Genomic DNA, 13,575 nt, shown 5'->3' on the forward strand with positions numbered 1-13,575 from the left:
CCCTTGTAGGATTGGGTAAACCACATGTTTTCTTCTTAAAACTTATCAAATTAGTGCAATCAAGTTCTTTCATTAACTCTGTCCAACTTAGCTAATGGAAAATGCTGACGTGGTTTTTTGATATTTTCTCTTTTCTACATGGCAATGAAGTGGGCAAAAACGATGTTGTGTTGGTCCAAATTTGATTTTTATACAAAATTTATTTAAATTAAATTAAACAAAAATAAGAAAACCTCTTTAAAAAAGGAAGAAGAGGAAGAGGGAAGTGAGGGTTTGAAGCTCTCACCGCTACGATTTTAGTCACATCATTGTCACGTGAGAGATAGAAAATATTACAAAAAGCTATGTCAACATTTTCAATTAGTCAAGTTGAACGAAATTAGTGAGAGGATTAGATTGTACCAATTTTATAAGTCTTAGGATTTTTTATTACACTTTTAAAAAAATTTAGAATGTAATTGCATATTCATAATAATTTTTAGGACTTTTAACGTAGTTATCTAAATCAGAAAAACACGTCTTTTCACTTTAGAGGAATTAGAAGACATGGCAGTGAATGCGCTGAACAATCCGTACAATTCGTGCCGCTGCACTGTCTCCACATTCTCACAAGACTCATCCCTCTCTCCCTTTGCTATCCTATAATAGTCCAAAATCTCCCTCTCCGTCTCTCTTCCCATGTTCTCTCTCCCTCTCCCACCCCCGCCCCGCCCCCGCCCGCCCGCCCACCCCCCGGCGTTCACTGGCGTCTCTTTAAATTTGATTTTAAAGTGAGGCGGCCAAGTTTTTAGGTATCGATACTCATTTGCCTAATTGATATCCAAAACCTCAGCTCATTTCTCAGCTAGGCCACGCCACACCAACCTTTTTTTCTCTTCGGGGAAGAGAGATATCAGGAAATAATAAGCTTTCTACCTATGGCAAACACAGAAGCTGGAACCAGTGGTGATGTTGCACCAGCATCAGGATGTGAGTATCAAGTGTTCCTAAATTTTAGAGGGTTCGACACTCGTCATGGATTCACGGACTTCCTTTACAATCACTTGGTAGATGTCGGAATCCGTGTATTCAGGGATGATGATGAACTTAACATCGGTGAAGTAATTGGTGAGAACTTGGTAAGTGCTATCAACAACTCCATAATTTACATACCCATCTTCTCTAAGAATTATGCTTCCAGTAAATGGTGCCTTCGGGAGCTTGCGCATATAGTGGACAACGTGTCTAATTCAAAGGATGAAAAGAGTATCATTCCCATTTTTTTTCAACGTGGAACCTGATGATGTTAAACTTAAAACATCCGTATATAGCAATGCTTTATCAGAACATGAGAGGGAGTCTCCTGACCAAGTCAAAGTGTGGAAAGAGGCTCTTGCAAAAAGGTAGGAAAAATCAAGGGAAGCAACGTGGAAGAGAACACAAGGTAAAAGAAAAAAAAAAGACCTTACCTAGTTCTTCCTTTTCTGTTTTAGGGGTTACAACGTTGCCCTCTCAAATGATTTCTTTTAATTTTATGATGGAAAAGCTTGAAAGCTACCTTCTTCAATTGCTGCTCTCATTTAACTTTTCATCCTCTGCTTGTAACATCTGCCCTAAAATATTCCCCTACGATGTCAATAACTTCAATGACATGGACCTACATATTACTGTTAACCATTCTTCCCTTTTCTGTCTCGTAAGGCTACGAAATCTTCAAGAGCACCCATTTGCCTTTATTATTTGGGATGATTACAAAAATGAACTTCAGATTTTCCACCCGTATTGATGTGAATTGTCCCTAATTTTGATCCGAAAAATCTATTTACTCCTGTAAGAAGAAGATCATTTTCTGTTTCCCATTGATGGAGAAAAGATGAACGCAATTAGATTACACATTTCTGAGTGCTCCTCAAGAAACACTAATTACATAAGAAAACTAAGTATCTGTGGAGAAAAATAATGTCTGAATATGCAAAAGAAGTGAAAGCATCCGGAGAACATGTACAAATGACGGGCCATCAACTCAGGGCCTTGAGCTCTGTTGAGCTCACGAAGGGTCCACATCTGGGTCCGGCAACCTTGATTAGGTTGCCCATCTCTGATCTGAAGTTAGCGATGTTGTGGAGGCCTTCGAGTGGTGTAGCCGTGCACAGAGTGATGGGAGAGAGAGAGAGAGAGAGAGAGAGAGAGAAGAGAGAGAGAGGAGGGACATACGGTGCACGGGGTGCCGAGACTTCATGCGGAGCACCGGATGAGAAAATGGCAATTGGATGAAAAGTTAGGGACAGATGCAATTGGAAATAAATGTGAAAGTTGGATATTCAATTTGAATATAAAATGTGGAGACGCAAGTTGAGATGTGTGGAAAATAGTTTTTGCAATTTCTCCTTATTATTTTCCTTTTTAGTTTTCTCCAGCGTTGTCTTAATTCTTAGGCAAACTAAAAAGCCCTAACATTGTAGTCGCCCCTCTAATCTAATCCAAAGTAATAAAGGTGGAAATGAATACTGGGCCAGTGGGCCACATGGCTAGAATATGAGGTGTGGACAAGTTGGGGGGCAACTAGAGGTGTCAAAATGGGTCTTAGACCCATATATGACCTATTTAAATTATAAATAAGTCATATATGGATCACTTACTTTTTGAAGAGACAATTTAAATGGTTTTGAAAATTGAAAGCTTAAGATAAATGTCTTAAATGGGTTGGACTTAAAGCCCATTTCCAACCCAAACCTCACATTCTCTCTTTCCCTATTTATAAAGTGTATCTATATATATATATAAATTGAAATTTTAATTGTTTTTTAATATTTCTTCTTTCTTTTTCCTTTTTTTTTTTCCTTCTTCCACCTTCCTTAGCCGGTGTTTGGCACGGCGACAATTGGCAAGTGGCCAGGCGAGCCTTGAGCTCGCCAAATCTAGTGAAGCGAAGGCCTCGCTAACGTCTAGCAAGGTTCAAGCTCATCGACATCGAGCGAGCTTGAGCTCGCCGTGCCTTGCCTAGCCTATGGCTAGTCGCCGACTGTTGTCATGGCCGGCTGAAGAAGAAGAAAAGAAAAAGAATATTTTTGTAAAAATAAAAATAATCAAAAATTCAATATTTAAAATAAAAATAATTAAAATTGATTTTAAAAAATAATTTTTTTTTAAAAAATATATATATATATATTCATTAAATTTGTATTCCATGAAAATATTTAGCAATACCATTTAAAAAAATATCATAAGAAATAAGCTTTTAAGTTTAGTTAAATGGTTGGGTATGGATTGGATATAGGTTGGGTTGGGTATGAATCAAAAATTTTATACTACAATGAATGGGTCATAAACGAGTTAAATGAGTCGATTTAAGTTGGATCATTTATGACATGACCCAAACCTGACCCAATCCATCCATTAGACACGTCTAGGCGCAACATGGCAATTACATGGCCTTGAATTGCGTTTGTATCTTTTTTTGGGGTCATCGCATGACATTTACTTCAACAACTTAATATGGTTATCATCATTCATCAATAAAAACACATAAGCTGGATTCGACTGAAAATTTTAAATGTAGCCTATGGTGAATTAACCCCTTACTATGCACAATTATAGCATGTTGGCGCCAATTAGCTTCTCCAATGTAAATGGGCTGCTTTTCCATAATTTTTTTAGAGTTGCCAATCTCTTATGCTTTTTATTATAAAGTCCATATGCCCAACATGCCGCTTGAGAATCTTGTATTTTTAACAAAAATGAGTTATTGGAAAGCAAACCGGACCTCTTCACGTAGTTTTATATTGATAAGGATGTCCATCCTAAATAGTAAATTAAAAAATTATGACTTATCCTTCTAATTCTATGGATTAGGTAAGGTGCCAGAGAAAGTTCAGATATGTGGCTCAAATAAAGAAATCTATCCATTTGTTAACATATCAAGCGTGGGTAATTTGCCCAATCCATACACATATCGGCATTTGTTAACTATCAAGTTAACCTCACGGGAGTTGGGTCTGTCGATTTTGAACAAAATCTTTATGTGACACGGCTCTTTAAACGTCATTGTACTTAAGACAATCAGATTCATAGAAAGATTTACGCGCATAAGTTAAGCCAATACAATTGTTCTGGGCTTTTTTTTTTCCCCTTTCCTTTCAGCTTTATTTTATTTTCAACTAAACTGCAATGTTCAATGGATGACATTGCATTTATATACGTTATTTGGGTTCATGGTTTTCCTATTGCGAGTGCTGAAATTTTCTAGGTGTAGCTATAAATGCCAACTTTTTGCTAATGCATGATATAATAGCCACTTGGTAACTTTGGCCATTGTGCAAGCCAACGCTATAGTCTTTGAAATTTCTTAGTCATAAATGTACAACATATGAAGTGAATCATATTGAATCAGCCTATACTTTTTATTCGGTGTATTTATATGCTATTTATGATGTACTTCAATCTAGTTAAAATTTTGACAATTCCATGTATGATGCGTGAATATGAAATTAATGTAGTCAACTAATGAAAGTGCTTTTGAACATCGCAGTCAAGTACATATCGTGAAATCGGTTGTTGAAGAGGTATTAAAGAAGCTGGAGACAAAAAAAGAATCAATGCCTCAACAATTAGTTGGACATGAGGATCGAATAAAATATTTGACAGATTTATTAGATGTCAATCATCTTGATGTGCGGTTCATTGGAATTTACGGTATGGGTGGCGTTGGTAAAACAACTATTACCAAAGTTGTCTTTAACAGATTACATTCCCACTTTGGAAAGTGTTGTAGCTTCCTTAAGGATGTTCGAGAAACCTCATCGACCAAGGAGGGCATAATCCGGTTGCAGAAGAAATTACTATCTGACATTGGTCGTCCTGAATCTGCAAAACAAATCGAGGATATTGAAGAAGGAATGAGGAGGATCAGAGCAACACTCAGTAATAAGAAGGTCCTTATAGTTTTGGATGATGTTGACAAGAAAGTGCTCATTAAGAATCTAATGGGAAATTCCAAATTATATCTAGGATCTAGGGTAATTATTACAACGAGAAACATAGATATTTTGCAAGTTGAGGGGTCTGAAGTTAAAATTGAACAGTATGAAATGCAAATGATGGATGATAGCCTTGCACTTCAGCTTTTTTGTCGGCATGCCTTTCATAGAGACTATCCTTTGGATGATTACCGTGAGCTTTCAAGGAAAATTGTTTCACTTATGGGAGGTCTTCCCTTGGCTATTGAAGTGGTAGGTTATTTACTTAAGTATAAAGAAGACAAAACAATTTGGGAAGAGAAGATAATCAAGTTAACTGAAGTACTTGATAAAGGTATTCTAGATGTGTTGAAGATTAGCTATGATGAGCAAGACGAATTTCAAAAAAAAATTTCCCTTGATATAGCATGCTTCTTTTTCAATGAGAAGAAGACCGATGCTATTTACATGTGGGAAAGTTGTAAATTTTATCCTCGAGGAGGAATTGAAGTCCTCACCAAGAGGTGTTTGATAAAGACATTGGATGATGATAAGTTTTGGATGCATGATCACCTTATAGCACTAGGAAAGCAAATTGTTTATGAAGAAAATCAAGATGACCCTGCAAAGCGGAGTAGGTTGTGGAATGCGGAAGAAGCCCTTCAAATCATAGGAACCGAAGAGGTAAGTAAGAATTCCTTTTTCGCTTAAGACCTTTATCAATCTTTTTCCAGCTCAATTTGAATCGTAAAACATAGGGAAAATTGTCCAAAAATTGCCATATATATATATTGCATTTTTGCCAATTCAGTCTTAAAGTTTTTAATTTATCAATTGAGTCCACCCAACCAATTTTATCAAGAAATTGCTAACGTGAACATCGGCCGTCTTATGTGGCATGATTGACGCTAACAAGGATAATTTTTAATGATAATTTAATATTTCTCATTGTTCATTTTTTTCTTTCCTTTTCCTTCTTTACTTTTTTTTTTATTTTCTCTTCTTTTTTTCTTTTCCCTTTTCCTCTGTCGGCCATCGCTAGACCTCATTGCCGACCACCAACAAGGCTTAGTGATGGCCAACGGAGGGAAAAAGTGAGAGAAAAAAAAAAAAAAAAAAAAAAAGAAAATAAGAGAAAAGGAAAAATAAGAAAAAAATAAGAAAGAAAAGAGAAGAAAAGAAAAATAAAAATAAAAATATTAATATTAATAATATTAAAATTTTTCCATGTCAAAGGCACGACCAACATCCACGTGAGCGATATCTGGTTAAAATTGGCCAAATTGACTTAATTGGTAAAACGTGAAAATGTTTAGAACTCAATGAACACAATTAAAAAGTTTATGACTGAATAGGCAAATAGGTTTAGGGCTTTTTAAACAATTTTCCCATGAAATCTAATAGTTGGAAGTGGACAAATTTCTTCTCATCATTGCAAAATTTCATTTGCAGCGTAAGGACAAGGTTCAAGCGCTTGAGATAGATGGATTGGACGACAACATAGAGATCAAAAGTGAGGACTTTAAAAGTTTACCAAATTTGAGATTCCTCCGATTAGGCCATGGAACTTTTGTTGGAGACTTCTCAAAGTGTCGTTCAAACTTGAGATGGATATCTTGGCGTCATCCTGAAAATTTTAGAGCGAACAATATTTATTTGGATCATCTTATTGTTTTCAAACTTGACATTAGTATCTTGAAGGATGATTCAAAAGCTTGGGACTTGATAAAGGTAAATTACACGTTATGATTCTATTCTAGTAGTCCCGGTGTGTACTGTGCAAATGGTTCTTACCCATGACATGCCATCATTTTTTTTTTCCAGAGGGCACGGAATTTGAAAGTTCTATCACTTACCAGGTGTCATGGCATAACAAGAATCCCAGACTTCTCTAAATGCTTGGGTTTAGAGAAGTTAACTCTTAAACTTTGCAGTAGGCTAAAGAGAATTGAAAGCTTCATTGGAGATTTACGACCATTGATTGAGTTAGAGGTTGAAAGGTGCATGGAACTTACATATTTGCCTGAAAATTTGGGTGATCTAGTGGATCTTAAGCGCTTCTCATTGTCGGGATGCTCCAAGTTGAGAGAACTTCCAGGCTCACTTGGGAAATTAACATCATTGATAGATTTGGACTTATCATGTTGCAGGGGTCTTACAGATTTGCCTGAAGAAGTGGGGGCACTATCGAAGCTTAAGCACTTCTTATTGCAAGGATGTTCTGGGTTGATAGAACTTCCAGGCTCACTTGGAAATTTAACCTCATTGGCAGAGTTAGACTTATCACATACCAAGATTGCCAAACTTCCAAGCTCCATCAAAGGGCTAGCGAAACTTGAGTCTTTCCTTCTGAAAGACACAAGGATAAGGGAACTTCCCAACTCCATCGGAAAGTTAAAATCATTATGTGTATTATGTTTATCAAAAATTGGATTTTCTTCTACGGAGCATCATGTTTGGCGTTACCTAGAGGCATCGGTATGTTGAAAGATCTTGAAGAGTTGGATCTCTCTTGGCATAATGAATTGCGAATTGATATTCCAGATCAAATTGGAGAATTGTCATCTCTAAGAATCCTAAATTTAGAAGGCACCTGTATTTGCAAAATTCCTAGGACAATCAACAGGCTTCGTCACATCCAAAAACTAAACTTACGAGGTTGTCATGTGATTCGATGGTTGCCAGAGCTTCCCAGAAGTTTGACATGTCTACTTCTTCAATCTAAATCATTGCTCTTAGTCCCTAATCTGTGGAACCTTACTAGTTTGGTTGAATTACTGCTAAGTGATGCCTCTCGTAATACAGGCCAGTCAAAAGTAATCACAAGATGCAACTTAATGTGGATTGGGAGGTTGCCTAGACTGAAAAAATTAGATTTAAATCTGCTAAATTTCAGTGCACCTTCAGAATTGGCTTCTCTTTCTCATTTAGAAGAGCTTGCTTTGTCTCACCTAGCTCTAGCAACCCCCTTGCAGCTTCCGTCCTCTCTGCTGAGATTGATTTTAAGATTCTTTAGCATCAAGGGGGCAAAGTTACTTCCTTCATCCTTGAAATTGAGTAACTTGTCCACTTTAGAATTTTGTTCTGGTGAAGTGAAAGACATTCCACTCAATGGACTTCCAAAACTAGAGAACTTAACTGTTCATGATTGTAAACTGCTTCCAAAGATTATCCATTCCTCTTAAATTAACCAAGCTACAACGAGTGTGTGTGGCATGTTGTCCACAGCTAGTTGAGATACAAGTTTTGGGTCCTTTGGAATCATTGGAATCATTCTCTATTTTTCAATGCGTATCTCTGAGAAGAATAGGTGAGTTATCATACTTGAGGAATTTGAAGACATTGGAAATCGAAAGGTGCAATGTGCTTACTAATGTTGAGGGCCTCCACAAGCTAAGGTCTCTAGAATACTTGAAGGTCATAGGGTGCACGTCATTGGGAAGATTTATTGGTGCATCCGGCACAAATGTTCCAGATGATTGCTCTATCAATATAGAGGGGATTAGTACGAACCGTTATGGAGAGGAGATTCTTCCGGATATATCAAACGAGGTGTGACATTTTCCTCATCAATATACGGTAGACCTACGTGATTGCGAGGATTGAAAATTGATTTATTTTTAGTTTGATGCTATTATTGGGTAAAACAACACAAATAGTAAATTGTTAAAAATAAGTTCACATGGATGGAAATATATATTTTCTGATCCTACCATGGAAATTTATCAGAGATGATCATTAAATATTTTCAAGTACACTAGTTTTCCTTTATCATGTTTTTTCAAAATTGAAATGTTATTTTTTATAAATTAGATAACTATACTTTTGCTGTGGTAATATTTAGTAATAATTGCCCCGTCGAACTTTGGCACTTTTATGTAGTAGCTTGCAAACTTCAAAAATTTATAGATTACCTCCCAACCTTCACCCGGCCCAAAAAAAATACCTTTTTTTTTTCTGTAAATATAAGGTACATAACTAAGAAAAATTAATGTCTAAAATCTACAACCCCAACTTTATCACTAAGAAAACATGAGCTAATTCTCTAGGAGGTTGCAAGTAGAACGCAGTATCTAAATGCTTCACTATGCCAACATTGGCAAGCATATTAGCATATCAATTGTCTTCTAAAAAAATATAAGGAATTTTGAACTCAAAATGAGAGCTCAATAGTCTCCTAATATCTTTAAGAAGTGGTGGTCTAGTGTTGTCTGCTATTCTCTCTTGGTTAATAAGTTCTGTAATAATTTTGGAGTTCATCTCAATCATGAGCTTAAGAAAACCTCAATGCTTTGCTATGGTAAGTCCCAACCATAGCACCCATAGTTCTACTTATACAGATGAACAGATTCCAAAAAATGAGGTAAAACCACCAAGCCGGTCACCACCTTCATTTTGGAATAATCCTCCGGCTCTTGCAAGTCTAGGATTATCTTTAGATGCTCTATCTGTATTTAGTTTGATCCGTCCTGGAGGTAGAGTATCCCAAGCAACGATAATGGGAGAAGTATGTGATCCACTTTACACAAGTTGATCATGGGCAAAGCTATGATTTCCTTCATGTGTGATTGGATTACTTGTATAGGGTTGGAAGAAAAACAAAGCTTTCCTCGAGCAATGACTTTTCCATTGCCAAATAAGTCATATACTCACACCAAAAGTATTACTCCAATCAAAATGGGATTTAAATCTCCCGTAGTCAACCAAGTTGAATTTTAACCATTGAGATAAATTCATAGAGAAAAACTCTTTGAGACAATGTGGTGGGACAAGATCAACCCATATGTTTCGAATAATTGGACAATCCTATAAAACATGCAACGTTGTTTCCACTGAAGATTTACAACGTAGACTGTAAGGATTATCTCCAAATCACGAGACATTCTCAAATCATTGGTTAATAAGCATTTATGTGCCGCTAGCCAAAGGAAGGTTCTAATATGTTGAGGTACTCTCCACTTCCATATAGGGGACCATATTTTGTCAGTTTTTTTTATTATTAATCTCTCTAATAATTTGACATGCTGACTTAATAGAGAAAGATCAATTGCTATTACCTTCTCATGATAGAATATCTTTCCCATCAAAGGCTACTGGCGGTTTGATAGCCCGAATTCTAAGAATTACGTCTTCTGATGAGATTCCTTAGAATAGCGGAAAGTTCCATTTCCTATTCAGCACATAATCACGAACTTTTTTGTTCGTCTCAAATGGATATAGGTGCGGAGTAACTATGTTGAGGAGTGGCTCCAACCCTGGAATCCATTTGTCTTTCCAGAAATATGCCCGTTCTCCATTTCCCAAGCTCCATACCGCTTCTTCCTCTAAAGTTGGCCATACATTAACAATTGTTTTTCATAACATTAAATCACCAGGTTTAGCGTGAACAAAATTTCTCTATTGTGAACGATATTTAGCATGCAAAACTTGTGACCATAAAGAGTGAGGTTGTGTCTTGAAATCCCAAGCTAGTTTCATCAAGAAACCTTGGTTAGTGACTTCAAGGGGTCTAAGACCAAGACTACTACATTTTTTTGGCTTACAAATAGTATTTTAATTCAAAAGGTGTATGTGACGCTTGTCTCTAGTATTGCCTCAAATGAAAGCACATCAACCTTTCTAAATCTATTGATAAACATGAGTTGAGACTTTAGAACATTGCATTTGATAGGTAGGTATAGACATAATTGCACATTGAGCAAACGTGATGCGGCCTGCCATTGATAAGCTATCCGGTTTACATCCACTAAGTCTATTTGTTGTCTTCTCCAATAACAGCTGAAAATGCCTTGAAGATGTTCTTCCATAAATCAAAGGCACGCCTTGATATTTGCCTAGATCTGAACATATTACAAAGCTGGAGATATCACTTAAGATGTGTTTTAGCCCTACAGAAGTATTCTTTGAGTAGAAAAGTTTGGTTTTAGCCTTACCAACTGTCACGCCCCGAACCCCGAGACACGTGAACAACCCGCCATGGTCATGGAAAAGCGACATTCCCAGGTAGTGTCGCCGACCCCAATTTTTTTATTATTTTTAATGCGCAAGCGGAACGTACTAAGAAACCCCTTACAAAAGCATACGGGATAGGACAGCAGGAACATCAACTCGAAATCAAACAACATACTTTCATATATCATCAACAAACCAGGGCTTACATACATCAACCGGATCCAGGGCCTATACACCAAAAATGGGTCAGAGTCTATGTGCATCAAAAGGGTCAAGAGCACTCTCTATCGTCGTCGGTCCACCTCCCAAGCATGCCATCCATCTTCGGGATACCGCCATCTACGGTCCTGTAATATTTTTCCCCAAACCGGGATGAGACTTTGTCTCAGCAAGTTCAACCCCTCCTAAACCTCTATTAGAAAGTAAATACGCCCCGAAGTAGCTTAGCCACAACACATAGAAGACTTACCTCGGCTTAGCCCTCATCTGCAGGTTAGCACAATTTATATAATTCAACCACGTACAATTATGATAACCAACCAACCATGGTACAATCACATCATCAAAACAATTCAACCACTTGATCGTCTCAACATCAATCGACTCGGCCGATTACATGTCATTCTAGCAAATCAATCATTGCTCTCAACTACGGCCTTACTCGGCAAATTTAAATCAGTGGCATCACGGCCCCACTCGGCGCGACCTTTAACAGGTGGCAATTCACGGCCCCATTGGGCGCGACCTCTAATAGGTGGCATATCACGGCCTCATCGGGCACGACCTCTAATAGGTGGTTTATCACGGCCTCTCTAGGCACGACCTTTCATAGGTGGTTTATCACGGCCTCTCTGGGCACGACCTCTCATAGGTGGTTTATCACGACCTCTCTGGGCACGACCTTTCATAGGTGGTTTATCACGGCCTCTCTAGGCACGACCTCTAATAGGTGGTATTTCACGGCCTCATTGGGCACGACCTCTTGTAGGTGGTTTTCACGGCCTCATCGGGCACGACCTTTCCAAGGTGGTTTATCACGGCCTCTCTAGGCACCACCTCTAATAGGTGGTATTTCACAGCCAATCTCCCATCAATTTCTACACTTAGGATTTCATAAAGAATCCCTATAAATCACAATCACACTCAATTCATCACAACCAATCATCAATTTCAAATTCTACTAGCACAAAGAACGATCGGCACGAAATTCTGAGCAACTAGGGTCAAAATAAATTTTTCGAGTTTTTTTTTTTTTTAAATAATATTTTAATGAATTTCGGAATAAGATATATTATTAAATAATCCAACAATTTCGAGGCATTTATTTAAATCATAAATAAACTCCTTTAAGTCACATCAAGGTTTATTTTTAAAATAAACATACTTAACCATTAAACTAAACATCATTTACCTTAAACAATCACCTTAATATAATCCACAACTAATTAAGCCAATCTATCCACCTAATCTCAATCAACTTAAGCTAAACATACTTAGGGCATCATTATCTCGCTAATCGCGGATTAGTGAGGTAAACTCACCGGAATCAATTTCCGACGAGTCTCCGGCGAAGAGCACGACGACGCCGACGACAAACCTACACACGGATCAAGACCAAATGAGCACTAGAAGGGGACCAAAACGAGCTCGGAAGATGCTAGATCTCGCTGGTTTTCTTTCCAGCAACTAACCGGCTTGAATGGCGGCGCAACAGCGGCTGAACGGACGGAGAAACGGCGGAGGAGAACCGGCGACAGCTTGTGCAACAACCGGCGGAGGCTTGAGCGGACGGTCGGCGGCGACGGAAGCTTCGGCGGTCGGCTACCAGCAGCTCGGGCGAGGAGACGGCGGGCGACGAGACGCGACGAGCTCGCACCGGGGCCTCACACGCGAACGAGCGGCGAACGGCGACGGCGTGCGACGGCGGGGAGACGGCGGCGATGGAGACGCGACGAAGGGCGGACGGACTAGCTGCAAGTTCGCGGATCCTTTCTCTCCCTCTCCCAATTTCGAATTCCCTTCCCAAGGTGCTAGAGGTTGAAGATGAAGTGGATGGGACACCCCCACTTTGGTGAGCCAATTGGCTTGGGACACTTGTCAAGCTCTCCTTAATTTTGGCCTCAACCATGACATCACCGCTTTGATGTCACTCTCCACTAACTCAAATCTTCACAACATCTTCCAATAGGTCCAATTCATTTTCCGCCCGGGGTCCAAGTTCTTGCACATTTAATTATTTCAATTTCCATCAATTCTCTTCTAATTGAGTCTAAATTAAAATCCATAAATTAATCCAATGATCCTAATAAGGTATGTGACATGACCGGCTTCCAACTTCTAAGTTCAATCCCAATTTTTACGGTTGAATTCAATCCGGTGCGATTTCAGCTCGCCTAATCCATTGAGTAGCTTTTGGGGAAATTTTCTTGCATCAAACCCGAGGTGATCAGTCCCAAGTCCGACGCGGTAAAAATTCCTTAATTACTTCACTCAATAAACTAGTTCCCTCGTGAGTGGCCAACTCTAAGAGACGAACTACATGCACGGATGAATTGCCCGACTCAATTGACTGAAAATAAAATTGAGAAAAAATCGGGATGTCACAACTCTTCCCTTATTATAAAAATTTAAACAATTACACATCTGAAGCAAAAAGGTAGGGGTACAATTCTCTCATCGAATCTTCGGT

At 38.3% G+C, this 13,575-nt stretch overlaps 1 protein-coding gene across 1 annotated transcript; it reads left to right on the top strand.

Annotated features, from left to right (window-relative positions):
• Window positions 1-917: 917 nt before the first annotated feature.
• Window positions 918-8,492, top strand: LOC120291988 (disease resistance protein RUN1-like). The gene is made up of 7 exons (XM_039309827.1): window positions 918-1,186; window positions 1,311-1,382; window positions 4,751-5,618; window positions 6,387-6,665; window positions 6,759-6,934; window positions 7,085-7,207; window positions 8,240-8,492. Exons 1-7 carry the CDS (start codon window positions 918-920, stop codon window positions 8,490-8,492), a joined length of 2,040 nt encoding a protein of 679 aa, XP_039165761.1.
• The last annotated feature ends 5,083 nt before the right edge of the window (window positions 8,493-13,575 follow it).

This window comes from Eucalyptus grandis, chromosome 3, assembly GCF_016545825.1.
Source record: "Eucalyptus grandis isolate ANBG69807.140 chromosome 3, ASM1654582v1, whole genome shotgun sequence".
In the NCBI taxonomy this organism is placed as follows: Eukaryota; Viridiplantae; Streptophyta; class Magnoliopsida; order Myrtales; family Myrtaceae; genus Eucalyptus; species Eucalyptus grandis.